We start from the raw sequence: 16812 nt of genomic DNA, 5'->3' as shown, positions 1-16812 counted from the left end.
GCCGCCGGGGCCGCCTCGCGCACTGCCTGCTGGGAGCTGTAGTCCCGGGGAGGCGGCCGTGCCCGCACCCCGCGGGGGCGCTCGTCCGCCGCCGCCACGGAGCGCCCCGGGCCGGCAGCGCCGGTGCGGCCCCGGGGCTCCCCGGTACCGGCGTGACCCGCCGCCGCCGCGCTGCCCCCAGGCCTGGACGCCTGCCCACGTGCACATCGGTGCACGCTCCTTGCCAGGGTTCATGACATGAGCCTCGGCGTGGGGTTGTAAAAATGTGCTTCAAACGCCACTGCCGACAGCCGCCACTGCGCTGTCCCTGGAGACATTTCTCGCTCCTTAATTGCGGACTGCGTTTCAGAATGTTTCGCGGGACCCAGGTCGGAGTACTGTGGTTCCGGGGCAAAAAGCAGCGGGCCGCCCGCGTACCTGCGGGCAGGGCCGGCGGGGGCGCGGTGCGTGCGGAGGTGTGGCGGTACGGGTGTGGGCGAGGCCAAGCGGGCGGGGCGGAGGCGGATCCGAAAGGGAGGGGCGCGGGCTGCCGGAGCCGTGCGCTGGCGGTGCGCGGGTAGCTGGCGGCAGGGATGCTCAGCTGCTGGGAAGCCGCGCTGGGCGCCGCCGTCTCCGTGCCCGTCTTTCTTTTCGTGGCAGCGCCCTACATCAGGTGCGTCTTACCGAGCGCAGCCCCTGCCCTTCGCGTGTGTTCCGCCCCGCAGGGCGGCGCCCGTTGGGGCGCGGAGCTGGCGCGCTTCGCGTTTCTTGCGTGTGTGTCTGTGTGAGTGCGGCGGGAGTGCGAACAGCGGGAATCCCGCGCTGGGGTCGGAGTTATTCAGGCCTGCCCGCTCCAGCGCCCCGGCGACACAGCCGCGCTGCCGGGGCTTTCCCGGGGCTCGCTCGGCCCTGGCACCGCCGGTGCTTTCCCCGGGCTCCCTCCGGGCGCCGGCGCGCTCGCGGCGGCGCGGCAGGGGGCGGGGCCCGCGTTCTCCTCAGGGCGCTGCGGCGAAGCCCATTGGCCAAAAGGCCTCGAGGCGCGCGGCAGCAGCCAATGGGAGCCGTGGCTCCACTTGACGCACGGATGGGGCGGGGCCGCGTCGGGAAAGCGCGGGGGATCGGGGGTGGGGCGCGTTCCCGGTGTCCCGATCGCGACAGGGCCGTGACCAGCCGCTTCAGGCGAGGGCGCCCGTGGCTCCCTGGGGTGAGCCCGAAAATTGATGCGAACCCAGGTTCTGGGTGCTCAACCCCGGACGGGGCATGCTGAGCAGGCAGAGGTGACTGGTGCCTCCCCTCTTGCAGGCGGTATGTCGCTGGAGGACGGTGTAAGTCGACAGCAAGGTTGGAGGGGAAGGTGGTGATAATCACGGGAGCCAACACAGGCATCGGGAAGGAGACCGCCAGAGACCTCGCAAAAAGAGGCAAGTGCAGTCTTGTCAGCACGTATGCCTCTGCAGCCGGAGTGGCTGTACCTTGTGCCAGTAGCCCCTTTTCTGGACCTAAGGAAGAGGTGTTGTAGGCTTATATTGAAGTAAACTGGATTCCAGAGTTACTGCAGATGAGCCCAAGTGCTGTTCCTTCCGAGGCTGTAACCACTGAAGTGCAGGTTTCCAGTTCCTTAACTGGGAACTTTTCATTGCTTGGACTCCAAAAATGTGCCTTGGGGACATAAAAATGCGTTGCATTGCAACTGATTGAAGGGGACTGGGGAAGTTCCTGGATTCTGCTTGTAGGAAGCTGAGAAATGCCATAGGTCCACCACTATGTGCTTTAGTTATTCATGTTTCAAGCTAATTTGATGCAAATGTTATTTGGCTAACTAGTAAGAAGATTAAACTACCTGTTCACAATCCATTTAGAAATTACTCTGGCTGGAATCCATGACCTTTATGTGCTCCTGGCTTGATGTTCCCATTATAGGGGCAGATACAATGCTATCATACCAGTGTTGTATGCATTCCTGACCTGGGAGAACATGGACAGAGGCACTTAAGATGTGTATTTGCCTAGTCTGAAATCATCTTTCAGCAGGACTGTAGCTCACACTTGAGTGGGGAAAGCTTTGTCCCTTCCAGCCATCCCCCTGACTGATGCTAGTTCCCTAAAGAAACAGTATATTGTTTGTAATTGCTGGGCATGGTCAGCCTGCTTGCCATAGCCTTGATCATCCAGTGTGCTCCAGTGATCTCATCTTATGTTCCTGTTGTTCCCCCCTCCCCTCCTTGCAGGTGCAAGGGTAATTATTGCCTGCAGAGACACAGCAAAGGCAGAAGCTGCAGCCAATGAAATCCGAGCTGAGACAGGGAACCAGCAAGTTATTGTGAAAAAACTGGACTTGGCTGATACGAAGTCCATCCGGGAGTTTGCTGAGAGATTTCTAGCAGGTAGAGTCTCTAGATTCTTATTTTTAGTGGGAGTATTTTACTAAGGACTGCTGTCTGTTCTTCTAACCATTGCCAAAGCCCTGTCCTGCTTGTCTCTGTACCTCTTGGGTACTGTGGTTCATAGCAGGGGCTGGTCAAAGGCCATGAGCTAGTTTGTGGTAGGAGATATATCCTTTTTTTAAGGTGATGTGGCTGCAAGTCAGACAACAAGGGGTGAGTTGTACTACCTTCTTGTCTGCATTCTCTGTTTCCTTGTTTAAAGATATTTGTTGTTTCTTGCAGAGGAGAAGGAACTCCATATTCTCATTAATAATGCTGGGGTAATGTTATGCCCTTACTCCAAGACTGCTGATGGCTTTGAGATGCATCTGGGAGTCAATCATCTTGGTAAGGCTAGTGGAATCATGTTTGCACTGAATATGGAACCATAGAATCGTCAAGTGATTTGGGTTGGAATTGCCCTTAAAGATCATCTTCTTCTAACATCGATATCTATAGCAAAATGCCAAAGGAAAATCCTTTTGGATTTTCTCTTCCTCATTCTTCCTTTTACTGGGATGATGGAGGGTCAGAGTCAGAATTCTGGAGATGCAATGTGATGTGTTTGTGCATTGTGGATCTGTATGTGTTACCTGGGACATTTTGAAATGTATGATGGCTACAGCTTTTTGAAGATGAAGAGCAGAACCTGAAGGCCCCAAAAAAAGTGTAGATGTCAATTCAGGGGAATTTAACAGAAATTTTCTTTTTCCTGGACTTGAAATGAGGACAGCAGTAAGGTACCACGTAGAAGCAAGCAGGGGAACCCTTTCTAGAAGGATGACCTTTCGTCTCCCCCCTAGGTCACTTTCTCTTGACTTTCCTCTTGCTGGAGCGTCTGAAGCAGTCTGCCCCAGCCCGCATCGTGAACGTGTCCTCGCTGGCTCACCACGGAGGCCGAATCCGCTTCCATGATCTCCATGGTGAGAAGAGCTACAATCGTGGCCTTGCCTACTGTCACAGCAAACTGGCAAACGTGCTCTTCACCCGGGAGCTGGCCAGGCGGCTGCAAGGCAAGTCCCGGGGGCAGGTGGGGTGTTTATCTGCTTGGCTTTCTGAGCACCATGATGGGGAGACTGGATTGAAGAAAGAGCTGCAAATTGTCTATGCAGAAATTGAATGGTTTGAGGCAAATGTCACTGAGAGCTCTTTGCAGGAAGAAAATATCTCCTGTCTGTGGAACCAGTAGACTTACAACACAGATTGTCTCTACAGCAACAGGGTAGAGTTTAGTAGCTTGGCACAGTTGAATGTATCTCATTGTTCTTTGGTGTTTGTCAAAAACTAGCTGCATCCACAGAGACAATTGTAGTATGTGGATGGAAGCTGAAAACAGCCACAACTGCAGTCTCCAATAGAAAAGCTAATGCACACTCAGCTGCCTTAAATGGTGGTGGCCCGTAGAACAAGCATAAGATTAGATAGTACCTTGCAAGTCACAACATCTGTCACAGTCGTGTCATTCAGTCCTGTTCATAAACTTAAGTAATACTGATTTACTACAACAGAAGTAGTGTCTTCCCCAGGAAATTACTATTAGAGTAAGTCAAAAGAGGCAGGTGTTCTCAAAAGCCTGCTGGAAACTGCTGCTGGTTTAGCACTCAGACCCTCTAGCACTTTGTTTTGCAGAAGGCACATAATGACTCCTGTGTTTAGAAGGGAGCAGGGGATGCTCCTCATCCAGTGCCATGGATGAGTGATTTAAACTGCTTCAAGAATCGCCATCAAAGGTATTAGCAAAAGTGGTTTTAACCTGATGTCATAAGAGGGTGACTTAAAGTATGATGGCAAGGTTCAGTCTATTATTTACGTGGAAGACACATGCAAAGGAAAACTGATTTAGAATTAAATTAGAATGATTCACACAGGACTGGAAACACACTGTGTAAGGAAGACCCTCCTGATGAATCGTGAGGCTCAGCATGGAGCCCCATGCTTTTTAAACTCCTTAGGGAGCCTATGTCCAGTTTGAGTCTCAGATTTGGACGATTTATATGTATACCAAGTTTCTGTAATTATTACTGAGCAGCTACATGGACTAGTAATGTTTCCTCAATATTAATTCAGCAGTCTTTACCAAGGATTTATTGCAAGCAAAGGGCCTCTCTGCCTTGCTTAAGGAAGGCTCTCAGTCTCAGGTAAGAAATCTCAAACCTTGAGAGGTGCTTCTGCTCCAGGGGAGAGTTAACCTGCTGTGCAGTCCAGTTGCAGTCTGAGCTGAGGTTCAGCTGGACTCATCCAAAGATTTGCTGTTGGTAAAAGCTCTCTGCCTTGAGGAGCAGCCTTGAGAGGTGAGCCAGCTCAAGTGAAGACTGTCACCCTGCAGTCATATTGCCTAGCAGGGAGAGCTCAGAGAAGGCTTAATTAGGCTGTAATATTTACAGAATGGAGTGGTTGGCTTGTATTCAAATTACATACCGTGGGAAAGGTACATGAGACTCAGTGCATCCACAACCTTATTTGTTCCTGGATAAAAGAGTATTGGAAAAGCCATGTGCTACTGATGGGTGTTCCAAATGCATGTGCACTGATACCCACTGGCCTCTGTGGGTTTCCTAGAGGAGTTCTGGCCCATTTACAGCTTTACCTTCTTTCGAGCCTGTACCAGACTCCTGCTGATCTGGCTAAGGGGTCAAGTGTATCCAACACATTCAGCATACAGTAACTACAGATGACAGCACTTGTCTCTCTATCCAAGGATACTTAAAGAACTCCTCCTTTAAGTTATAGAATATCTACAGCTAAAATTGAGGAGTATATTACCTTTCTTTTAAAGACACTTTGATCAATGCAGATTTGTCCTGGACTATTTTGCTGTAGGCACTAAAGTCACAGCAAACGCTCTCCATCCCGGATCTGTCTCTTCTGAACTGGTCCGGCACTCATTTGTAATGACTTGGCTGTGGAAGATATTCTCCTTCTTCTTGAAGACACCTTGCGAAGGAGCTCAGACCAGTATCTACTGTGCAGTAGCTGAGGAGCTGGAGTCTGTGACAGGACAGTATTTCAGGTGGGTGCAAGCTGATGAAGTGACACTCTGAATATTTGAAGGCAACTTCGTTGGCTGTGGAATATGGGACTTACTGTCATTCTTCGTGAAGAAGGGACCAGGTAAGAGGCTGTCTGGTAAGACTGAGGGTGACAAATAGAGCATTACCCCTTCCAGGTCTGTTACAGTCATTTTAGATTAAACACCTTACCTGTGCAACAGGTCCTTTAGTGCTAGAAATATTAATGTACTCAAAGTGCAGGAATGGCTGTCACATGCTCAGAGCTCTAATGCTGACCTGCCTAACAGTAGGGAAATCCACTTTTCAGTAGAACTGTGTAGTTAATTAGGTCACTTCAGTTAATTCTGGGAAGATCACTTCAGTTCCCTTTGTAGTTTTACTTCTGGGAGCAGAAGGGCCTGTGCTTTTAGAGCTGATGGAGCTGCAGAGACAGGTGAGATTTTCAGGTCTGGCATGTGACCAAGTAACTTAATCCTCCAGTGTGGTAGACCCAACAGCTGGGAGGGACTCTTGCTGGGCTGCTTGTCATGCTGTCATGGAAATGTCTTGTTTAGTTCCCATTACAAAATCTGTTCTTTTTTTACTTACTCCAGGACCCTGTATTGTTCTATTCTCATCACCAAAACCACAGCCCAGAGCAGTTTCAAGTCATCATTCATTCTATATTTGAAGACTACTATTCAAACAGATTCACACAGATATGTCTGCCAGGTTCTCATTGTTTGTAGAGCACTGTAACAATACTGTTTTTTGGAAATGAATATGAAAATTTGTGGGGCTTTTTCAACCCCCATGCTGTTGGAGCTGTTGTGTCTTTGCAGAGATTTCTTCTTGTGATTTGTGACCAGATTAATCTCTGTAATGACATCACCTGATCTTCATTTGGGAGTTAGTACCATCTTAACCAGACCTGAATATATAAATAGACACCTTAAGTCTTCCCTAGCTGTCTGTCTTGGGATGAAAATGTAGCAGTGATGCCTGGAAGTACAGAAAACTGGTAGCATTTAAATGCATAAAAAAAGAGTTTTGGATGTGGTGGGAAATGAGAAGCTTCAACACTAATCCACAATTTACACTGGACTAGCCTAGAATCCTTTCCACTTTCCAGACCATAGACGATAAAACACAAGTGTAGACATTAAGAAAAGAATTTGCATGCCACAGTGAGACAGGTGGAAGTCCACCAGTCATTTCAGGAATATTAAAGACTCCATCTATAAACATTGAGCCAGATGGAAACCATACAAGATGCCATTTCTTCTGTGCTCTTAAGCTCCAAAGTTATTGCAGCATTACAGTTGAGAACACAGTACCTCTTTTCCAGACTAAGTGCTTTCTAATTGGAGGAGCCAAGAAGAAAGGTGCCACAGTTCAGATGATAATGGAAAGGGGGTAATCATACATGGTTATCACAGTGTTATTCTTAGGCATATAGTGGGATAAACAGTTTAGAATGAAGAGCTGTTTGAGTGAATTTTTTGCAGTATTTTTTAGGAAATGTGTTCCTTAAGAGCTTGGTTGCAGTCTGTGTGCCTTTTTAGTGGTATTAATGGGAATGCACACTAGTGAGATTTCTTTAAGAGTTGAGATAACAGGTAGAGCTTGCCTGCCAGTTCTTGCTGCCACTGGGAGAGATTCTTCCCTAGCTAGTTGGAAAGAAATCTTTCTTGTGGTGCTTAGCACCAACCCTTGCTCATTTGCTAGATAGCTCCCACTGTGTTCTTGAACTAGTCTTGAATTAAGCTTATACAAAGCAACTCCCTAATCTTAACACAGACATTTCAGTATACTAATGTAGATGGAGATCTTAGACTTGAAAGAATTAAAAGAATGTTTTTCTTACAGTGATTGCCAGCCAGCGTATGTATCTCCACATGGTCGAGATGATGAGACGGCAAAGAAGCTGTGGCGTGTGAGCTGTGAGCTCCTCGGCATCCAGTGGGACTGAGCAGCACCAAGTGTCCCTGGCTGGGCCTAGCAAAGCTTCTCCAGGGAACAGCACTGCCGAGAGACCTCAAGAGTAGAACGCTGATCCTTCAGCTGCCCTAAGGATGGCTCTGTGGGCACAACCTAATTTGAATTTCTGGAATACTAAAGGATTGAGATTTGTAAGCAGTCAGTCCCTCTTCCTAGCTGGAGAATTAGCGCACTGAGGCAGGGAGCAACCTGCTTGTTATCTCACACATCTTCTCTGGCTTTAGAATAGAAAGGGAGGTTGCAGACTTAGGTTTAGATTATGAAGTAGCAAGGAATTACTTTAAATAAAGTTTGGTTGGTTTTTTCCCTAACAGCAATAGTAAAAAAGTAGGACTCTAAACTTATGGTCTATGAGATTACTTTCAGTTTCTACCCTTTGAACTGGCAGAGCAAAAATACTTTGGGATATTAGATTTTCTGGAAAGTTATGCAATATAAATAGGCTCTAGCACACAGAAACAGGTCCTGGCCTTTTTGTGCCAAGCATTAGGTAAAGTTTTTTACACTGAATCACTTTTTCTGAATGCTCTGTAGAAGCTGGACCCTAGCCACTGAGGTATTGTGGCCCTTAATATCCACTGATTGCAGCAGGTTAACTGAGGGTTGGCAAATCTTCTGAGAACCCAGGTTTTCTTGCAGTTGACTAGGAGGTTAAAAGCTGCAGGAGGGCTGCAATTGTACACAGGCAAGTTATTAAAAAAAATCAACAACTCTCTTGTGAAGCACTGAACAAAGACGGTGTAAAAGTTGTCACAGTAAACCCCCCAGCTGCACTTTAAATTACTTTAGAACCTAGAAAATAGAGCAGAATGAATAAGGAACATCTCAACCATGTTAAAAAATATTAAATAACTTTAGCTGAGACTTTAGCTTTAAATGACACCAAACTTACTAGAGCTAAATAGCTGAAGCAGGAGGCAGAACTATCTTGGTATTATGGTCAAGCTGGCTCCAGAACAGGAAGGTAAGACTTGCACAGAAATCCTTGTGTCTGCCCAGCAGTTACTGGGCAGACAGTGACTGGCTGTCAGCCAAGGCTGCCAGCCTGCCTGTGCAGGACCACACAGCTTGTATTTCCACAAAGCAGCTGGCTCAAGCCACATAGCACTGGGACTGCTCCCTTGGAACTCCAGTGCTATGTCAGTGCAAATTGCTGGAGTGCAATCCATAATCAGAGATTATTTCTGAAAGAGTTAAGCGCTCAGAAACCAAGTGCCATAGCTCATAGGATTATCTTCTGCTTCTGAAAAAAGGCCTGGAAGTTTTTGGACTTGAATATTAGCCTGCCACTGTGACCAACTGCCAGTTTTGGAAAACCAATGCTAATTTTAATTCTTCCTGTCTGGATGCTGTCTATGCAGATCAGTCCTGTGCTACCTCTGAGCAATACTAAATAAAGCCATTTTCCTTTTACAACAGGACCCTGTATCTTCTTTCAGAAATGCTGAATCAATTTACTTGGTGTTGCTGTTATCTGCAGCTGCCTCACTAATGTAGATAATTCAGTCCAGGTAACATTTTTAAAAGTCCCTTTGTGTTTCTCCCTGTCACTTTACTTTTTTACCCCCTCCCTCTTTATGTTGCGTCCCAATTATGAAACTAAATCCACAACTATAATATAGCAGTAGAACACTACCTACCACTGGAGCCTAGGCTTGCTTTCTCTGTGTCAATCTCGGATTTAGAAAGTGGCTTCAGGTGCAAGAGAAGTAATTTTTTAAAAAAGCAGAGAAGTGTCTCTGGTGTGAAATATTTTTGCCCTTGCAGGTCAATGCACTTCCCAAAGAAGTCCGAGTGTAGATTTAACATAAGACATATTAAATAAACATTTCCATAGAAATACATCCACCCTCTTTGACCTAGAGCAAGTAATTTATACCTCTCAGCTGATCTCTAAAAAATGAGGAAACTAAAGCTCATTTAGCTGTCTCAAAGGGAGGCTTGTAAGGGAGAGTCAGATTAACTTGCAAAGCTCCCTAAAGAGAATTACTGCATACACGCAGGAGGCTGAACTACCTAGAAGTCCCCCCGCTACTGCTGGGGGGACTTCTAAAGATGTGACGTTCCAGTCAATCTAAATATTGAGGATACTCAGTAACACATAAACTTGGCATGACAGAACAATTACCCCCCTTCTAATTACTCCACTAAGCATAGCCAAAAACAAAGTGCAAGTCTAGAAAGAGAACCCTAGCTCTGCTGAGATAAAAAATAAACTGAAAATACATAAACAGTCATAATACTTTTATTTTTGTTTTAGTTGTAAACAAACCTTGGTCAGTAACACAGAAATTCTCTTAAACTGGCAGTATTCAATCCCTTTTACTTGCTCAAAAATTCACAGCCCCTTGATAATTGCAATATTTATGACACAATGTAATTAATCAGGGTCAAAATTCCAGTTCTGCTGGTACAAGAAAGATCCCTACAATTCCAGGTTAAGAACTTCAAATTATACCAAACACTATATAAAGTGCATCAGGTACAGTGCAAAGAGGTCAGGAAGAAAGGCAGGTAGGGAACTGACAGGCCTGCATGGCAAACTCCACTCTCAGTGTTCTCTGCAGCTGATGGAACACGAGCAGAACAGAGGGTGTTACAGCAATGCAGGCCTGGATACCCACACAGAGTAAAATCTCCTCCCCAGAATCGGAGATTTAAAAATGACTGAAGCCATAGGTAGTGTCACGTTTTAGGATTAGCCTGATGGCTGTAAGCTGATGGAAAGCTAGGTCAGTCTGGCCAAGGAAACAAAAGCTCTCATTAGTACTGCTCTCTCATTAGTACTGCTCACTAATGAGATAATGCAAATCTGTGGTCAGGGGATTCTGAAAGCTGTATGTGGTCTATATTTCTTCTCTAGTGAGCTGAACAGAGCACCTTCAAAGAGAGGTGTTTGTGTCAGCTCTTGAAACCCTGAAGAAGATGGACCAAATCCTTTCCAACATCGTGGAAGTCTGTTCTTTCATTATAGTGAGCTTGGGGATAGTGCAAAACTCTTACTTGATAGTCTTAATTATTTTATGTACTAAAACTATTTACAATTACATTACACTTCAGAAAACCTATTGGTTTTTTGATGTAAACAACTTTTTAATGAGAAAGTAAATTAATTTTCCTACTTCTTGTGCTGAAATACATGTAAACAGCAAACACAAACTCTTGGGCAACACCATGTTTTGTTCTTTTTTTGAAGGTCCTACTACTGTCTAACACATTTTTGCCAGTTTCTCATGTCCCAGTACTAGTTGCAGAGAAGCAGCTACTTTTTTCAGCATCCCTGAACACAAACATTGCACAAAGATTGCTGCTTTTTTTCATAAAGCCAATCAACCTAACACTTTGAGAGCAAAACCCGTCAATACAGGGCATGTCCAGTTTGGTGTTCTATTGTACTTGACAGGGACAAATTATTCTGGTAATAATACACCCCTATGTGACAGGGATGTTTAATTTTGCCACAGCTTGCTCTATCCTTATTCTCTGCCATACCTGATGAAAAACTGTGGAAGTTTACTGTCAACTATTCAGTCATAAAGCTGCACCACAATGATTTATTGGGTATTACCGCAGTAAAGAAAGAGGCACACGATTTTCCAGCTATTTTAAAGGCTTATCTTCCCTGTGTACTCCTCCCCTTACAGCATATGCCCTTTATAACTTCATTCATCTAGTTGGCACTAGCCCAAGTGTCACATCTGTGGCACATATCACACAGTGTAACTGGTAAGTACAAAACTGCCAAAATGATCGGTTCCTACCTTTTCAAACAAACTAAAAAATCTTAGGTACATTGTACTGGGCGGGGCAGGGGGGGGATAAAAAAGAAGTAACAATGATTTTGTCTAGAGGCTTAAAAAAATATGTGTTTTAGTCTTTGTAACAGAAGAACTTTCCAATCTTGAAAATTTTTCAGGAAACATCACAAAAATTTAATACTCTAGGCTACATTGAGTTGATAAATTTTTTATGTCCTCTCTACATATGTTTTCTGGATTAAAAATAAAACATATTATTAAGTCCAGTGCTTTTCAAAAAATATCAACCCCCCCAAAAATAAAAAACCAACAAAATCCAAAAACTAAAGCTGGAAACAGAAGTGCTCTCTTCCATACGTCTAAATCCTTGCTTGTTCAGTTTGAAACTGGCCCCTTCCCCCCCATCAAAAAGAGAGCCAAAAAACACCCTGAGGTAGTGACTGTTTGTCAAAATACAGGACTGGCACTTGTAGTTTAGTTCCCTTCCTTTCACCAGAGGCACATTAGCAGCATCCATTTTCCATCATTCAACAGAGCTCCATTTTCCCTAGAGGCTGCTGAACCAGACACCTCTGAGCTGTCTTGAAGCCTTCTCCTTCGGTATGACGGCGAATGTCAGTTACACATTACTTCCTCGTGCCCTGGGGGAGCCGGCTTCTCCCCTTGGGCTGGTGCACGGAGAGCCACTGGGCACAGATGGCCTTGACGACGTGGTCGCCGCTGCTCTCGGCCAGCTGCCGCACGTGCTGCACGAGCTGCACGGCCCGCGCCTTCTCCTGCCGCACCGACACCAGGTACGCCGAGCGCAGCTTGTTGCACATCATGTAGGCCTGGATCTGAAGCACGAGAGGCAGGCAGAGCCTGGTCAGAAGGCTGCAGCAAATTAACTGGGCAAGATCAAGCAAAGACTCACAGAAATACCCGGTTCAGAAGCGTGTCGTATGAAGCAGCAGCACCACATTACCAAACACAGCATGGCATGAAGCAGATCCCAGTGAAAGAGATGGGCAAACAGGTGTGTCTTGTAAGTTTGTGTCTTGTAGACACTCCTTTACTGTATGACCATAGGATTCCTAAGAGTAATTTAATCTCGTGCCTTAGTTACAATATCCTCATAGCAAAGAGTCTGCATCTGTCATTTCTTCCACTGCTGGTTCTAGAACAACACCCATCCTTTCAGTGATAGAACTTACAGAAAAGCAAAATTAAAAGCTCATTTTTCAATCTGCCTACAACTGTGAGTTTGTCATTCAGAGCAAACAGAAGACCGTCAAAAATCTTTAGATTTCATTCCCAGCTATGCCACTGAGGATCTACAACAATCCCCAAATGCTGAGTCACAGCCACTTCTATGAACAGGCATCTACATTTCTCCATGGCTTGGCTGCCTGGTATGAAAACCAACAAAGAAATAAACTAGTTTAGGCTTCATTTCCTCTAAGAGAAAAAGTCTACCAGAAGTTGAACATGTTTTATCATTTAACTCTCCATCACCAGGGAAATAGTATAATCCTGAAACAATAAGATGAAATGGTCATCATTAGCTATCTGCCATTACTAAAACCTACGTGCACCTATGTGAAAAGTTGAGTAACAAACCAATGAACCCACCAAAGTGCCTTTCTGAAATACTTTTCCTCCCACTCTAACTAATGCCCAGCTCTCACTCTGAGGGCTCTCAGGGAACTAATAGGAATAGTCCCAATTGATACCTGTATGTCACAGCTTTACATATGTCACAAACAACATGGCCTTGAGGAACTCACCGTGATTTCTACAATTTAGGAAGTAGCCTTCAAAAATCTTATTTGCATGAGGATGAGAAAGAAGATAGTGAAAACGAGCCTGTAAGCTGCAGACCAAGACTGGGCTGTTTAACTCTTGCTACTGTGCTTTTACTTACCTTGTTTTCATCACTGTCCATATTCTGAATCAGATTATCGAGATCCTGTATCCAAAGAAGGGAAAAGGTGTTCACACTTAAAAGTGGTAATAGTCTGAAAAACTTTACCCCATCAGAGATCAAACCCCTATGGACAGGCAGGGCTGCTGAGATCACAGCAGGTGCTTAGATTATCCCAACTGCAAGAGTTGCAGGTGTAGAAAGTACAAAAAACTTGTTCTAAGTCTTTTCTTTACCCACAGCTTTTCCTGCCTGCCATCTCTGGGGGATTCCCTAGAGAACGCTAAGAGTCTCTCATGCACATGGCTTCTGTTGCATGAAATGAACTTGTAGGTTCCCCACATCCCAGCAGAAGTTACTCCATGGCCCATGCTGACCCAAAGAGTGGACTGCATCCCCTAACCTAATTAACAGAACTAGCAGAGTGCATCTCCTTCTTTCACTGGGATGGAAAAAACACTGTGATAGGCAAAGGCAATCACAAAATTGGTTCCTATGGAGGCAGGAGGTTTCTGCCTCCACACATCCTCTGTGTTAGCCAGGGAAGCCTCACTGAAGAGAAACCTCCTGCTGCAATCAGCAGCATTGGATAGGATCTTGTTCTGTCCCCACCATGGGTATCCATTTGGGAAGTGCTGGGTAGGAATGTGCTATAGCTACTTATGGTTTCCTCTCAGAGTAGCTTGTACAAGGCAAACCACACACTCCCACCTTGCAGCTATGCCTGCAGCATGGAGCCAGAGCACCTGAAGGACTCACTGAAAGAGCAGCCTGTATGGTCTACATCCTTTTTACTTCAAAAGGGACACAATGCAGCACAGAATTACCTCAGCAGGAATGCTTCTGAACTCATTTAGACAGTTAAGGATAATGTTATCCCCATCATTTTTTGCTGCCACTCCAGACTCACTGACACACTTCAGGAGCTGTTGGATCTCGCTGTACTTCTGCTGCTTCACCAGCTGCTTGGCCACTTTGCTGTACACTTCTGTAGCCTCCAGCTGGAAGTCCTAGAGGTAGTTGGAACATCAGAGCAACACATTGAATGTTCTCAGCAGGTTTTCTCAGAGGGAGTCTACACAACTGAGACAGTCTCTCCTCAGGACAAAATACCACACCACACTCCAAAAGGTAAAAGCTGTTTTGGGAGACTCTGGTTTTCCACTCATCACTGCTCAGGGCTGACTTAAAGGGTTTTTAATAACCAGACTTGTAAAAATCAATCCTGCTTAAGAACAAGAGTGCTATTACTGCCTTCTTTTCAGGAGTGGCAAAAAATCAGTTTTATTTCTTCTGGCAAAAGCTCTTTTCTAGATCCCTACCCACCTCTCCCTCAGCACATTCCCACTATACTTTTCCAGCCTCTCCCCACCAGCAGTCACCCTTTGGATACCACAAACAGGAGGCAATTGACCATTGTACACCATCCACATGAGGGAAGAGATGATGAAAGCTGTGAACTGATCCTGCAATGAGTAAGTAAAGAAAAAAAAAGGATGGAAATAGAAGTGATAGGCAGCTGGACCCACTGCTCCATTTTTACTGGACATAGTGGCTGCTGCTGCTTAGAAGTGCTGTTTTTCTAAGGCTCTCCATCTCCCTACAAACAGGAGTTCTGCCTTGTACATCCTGACCTGAAAGAAGGAGCAGGGCCTGCCACATCATAAATATTCAAAAGTGTCCTGCTCTACCATCTGGGACTACATGGATGAGAAACACTCAGAAGAGTTTAGAGGCTCATGAGCTATGCTGACTGATAATCACTCAACTTCAACCCAGACATGAGGAATGAGAGGTCCCCAGCAACAGTTTCCAGTTAATTTTGCTCTCAAATCAGGAGAATAGAATAGAGAGAGCCCTGGCCTTATTTATTCACTGTCTTTGCATGACTGTCATGAACTGCAGAGAGGCACCAAGTGAGAGATCTCTACAAACATCTATGATTGTGGTTTACCAGAGTTCAGACACTGAAAAAGGGGCACAGCAAAGGAAAAGCTGTACTTCATTCATTTGTAGGACCCAATTACTCTGTAAATGTCCTCCTGAAACAGCATCTTAATTTCTTTACCAACCTTCCACAAATATATGGACATGTAAGACTTAAACTTGTGACTTTTATCTTAACAAGTTTTTCTTCTGAGGGGATTAAAATACATTTGAGGGGCAGGGGAAAAGCTTTTGTTTAAATAATTGCAGCTTTCAGGAGTTACTTAGCATTAATATTGCTTGTTATATCAAGTTTTTCCATACCTGGAGAACTCTAAATGCAATCCCAAACCCCTCCTCAATGTTTTTGCCTTCCAATATGACCTGAAAAGAGAAGTATAGACAAGTCTGGGAATTAACATTCCTTTTTCATTATTACAGTTAAACAATATTAACGCAAATCCAGATTTTGCCCAGAGGCCAAAATAAAATGCATTACTTCGACAGAAAACAGCACCATCCCAAGCAGCACAGGAAATTATAGGGTCTATTGTCACACACTGCTTCCATGAGAGGCATTAGACAATTTACAGATGGAGATGAGCCAAAGTTAAGAATGGTTAAAATTATAGCATTAATTGCCTTGCTTCCAAATATAATGGGATGCACAGTCAAAAGGAATATTACTATTTGTATGTTAGATGCTCTGCCTCTGAAAATTTGAACTTTGAGGAGATGAGCTCCAAGTTCTCACATGTTCTCTGCTACTCTGAGGAAAAACCTGAATTTTTCCTAAATGATGGGTTGCATTCAGGCGTAAGTAACTTGCCCAAAAAAATACAAGAAACTGCTTCAAACATCAAAAGCTTCAACCTGCATTAGAAGTTCATATTGTTGATGAAAAATAGCTGTGCTCAAAATAGCAATTAGTACCTTGCAAGCAACATCCATTTTCATGTTATTGTTTCCAAAGAGTGTGGGCAAGGAGGAATCTGTCATTTGAGAGGCTCCTGAGCTCTCACACTGATGCAGGAACTTTGTTACTTCCATCTGCAGATCAACTGTATTGATGTGCCTAGATAGTGAACAAATTCTGACTTCATTTAGTAACAGTGAAGGTGTCAATTATTATTTACATGAACTAATTTCTTCAATACCTTTCAAAAGAAGACATACTTATAAAATTAATTTTAGATGCTTTTTGATTTTGTCCATTGGTCAAGTCTGCAGCAATATTACTTTTCAGATCTGTGCACCTAACATACATCACAAGCTGAAGATGAGCAATTAATTCACATTATTTCAAAGAAGTGAGCCAGAGAAACTGGATCTCCAAATAAACATCTGTTTCTGCTTTTTCACCTCATCTCACACACACCCCTCCATGTTTAAGTTAAGAGTATAGCCTAAAAGAAAGAAAGAAAAAAGCCCCTAAGAAACCAAGATATAAAACCCCAAGTACAAGAGAGATCTGGCTAAATTTACGCTTTGACTTTTGAACATGGGAATCCAGTTAGCTCTGGTATCTATAGCTTGTGCATAGTGTAGGGTCTTGAGTTAACCCCAGCAGACAGTGAAACACTACAAAGCTGCTTGTTTTCCAGAGAGGAAAGGAAGAGAAAAAGAAAAACCTTGTGGACTGATATATAATTGTCTATGCATTGTACAGTCCCTATTTGCTTTTTTAAACTGAAGGAGGGTAGTCTAATACACATGCATATTTTTGGTAGAAACAACTGCCCATCTCCTTATTTGGATTGTTGGGGGGAAAAAATGATGGAAATCCTACACTTTTAACTACATAAAAGCAGATTTGGGTCAATGACAACCAG

The 16812-nt window shown here is 44.7% G+C and overlaps 2 protein-coding genes across 2 annotated transcripts in view; one reads left to right on the top strand and one right to left on the bottom strand.

Moving 5' to 3' along the window:
• Nucleotides 1–492: 492 nt before the first annotated feature.
• LOC110473996 (retinol dehydrogenase 12) lies at nt 493–8809 on the top strand. Its single transcript, XM_021537042.3, has 7 exons — nt 493–652; nt 1282–1400; nt 2208–2363; nt 2646–2750; nt 3206–3415; nt 5223–5412; nt 7262–8809. Exons 1-7 carry the CDS (start codon nt 573–575, stop codon nt 7362–7364), a joined length of 963 nt encoding a protein of 320 aa, XP_021392717.1. The 5' UTR covers nt 493–572; the 3' UTR covers nt 7365–8809.
• Nucleotides 8810–9622: 813 nt separating this feature from the next.
• Nucleotides 9623–16812, bottom strand: part of ZFYVE26 (zinc finger FYVE-type containing 26) — a 49136-nt gene continuing 41946 nt past the window's right edge. The window contains exons 37-41 of the mRNA XM_021537038.3: nt 15914–16055; nt 15305–15364; nt 13882–14064; nt 13055–13099; nt 9623–11987 (exon numbers count right to left, since the gene is read on the bottom strand). Of these exons, the coding sequence (XP_021392713.2) occupies nt 11778–11987; nt 13055–13099; nt 13882–14064; nt 15305–15364; nt 15914–16055 (640 nt within the window). The 3' untranslated portion in view covers nt 9623–11777. The remainder of the gene's footprint in view (nt 11988–13054; nt 13100–13881; nt 14065–15304; nt 15365–15913; nt 16056–16812) is intronic.

The sequence above is a fragment of the Lonchura striata genome, chromosome 6 (genome assembly GCF_046129695.1).
Source record: "Lonchura striata isolate bLonStr1 chromosome 6, bLonStr1.mat, whole genome shotgun sequence".
Lineage (NCBI taxonomy): Eukaryota > Metazoa > Chordata > Aves > Passeriformes > Estrildidae > Lonchura > Lonchura striata.
This window is presented reverse-complemented; position numbering and strand designations above follow the sequence as displayed.

What these genes read in the sequence shown, in the direction of transcription:
- LOC110473996 (XM_021537042.3), top strand. Translation starts at nt 573, where the DNA reads ATGCTCAGCTGCTGGGAAGCCGCGCTGGGCGCCGCCGTCTCCGTGCCC. An exon ending in GTGGCAGCGCCCTACATCAG is followed by an intron (nt 653 to 1,281) that starts GTGCGTCTTACC and finishes CCCCTCTTGCAG; the next exon opens with GCGGTATGTCGCTGGAGGAC. An exon ending in TGCTGAGAGATTTCTAGCAG is followed by an intron (nt 2,364 to 2,645) that starts GTAGAGTCTCTA and finishes TGTTTCTTGCAG; the next exon opens with AGGAGAAGGAACTCCATATT.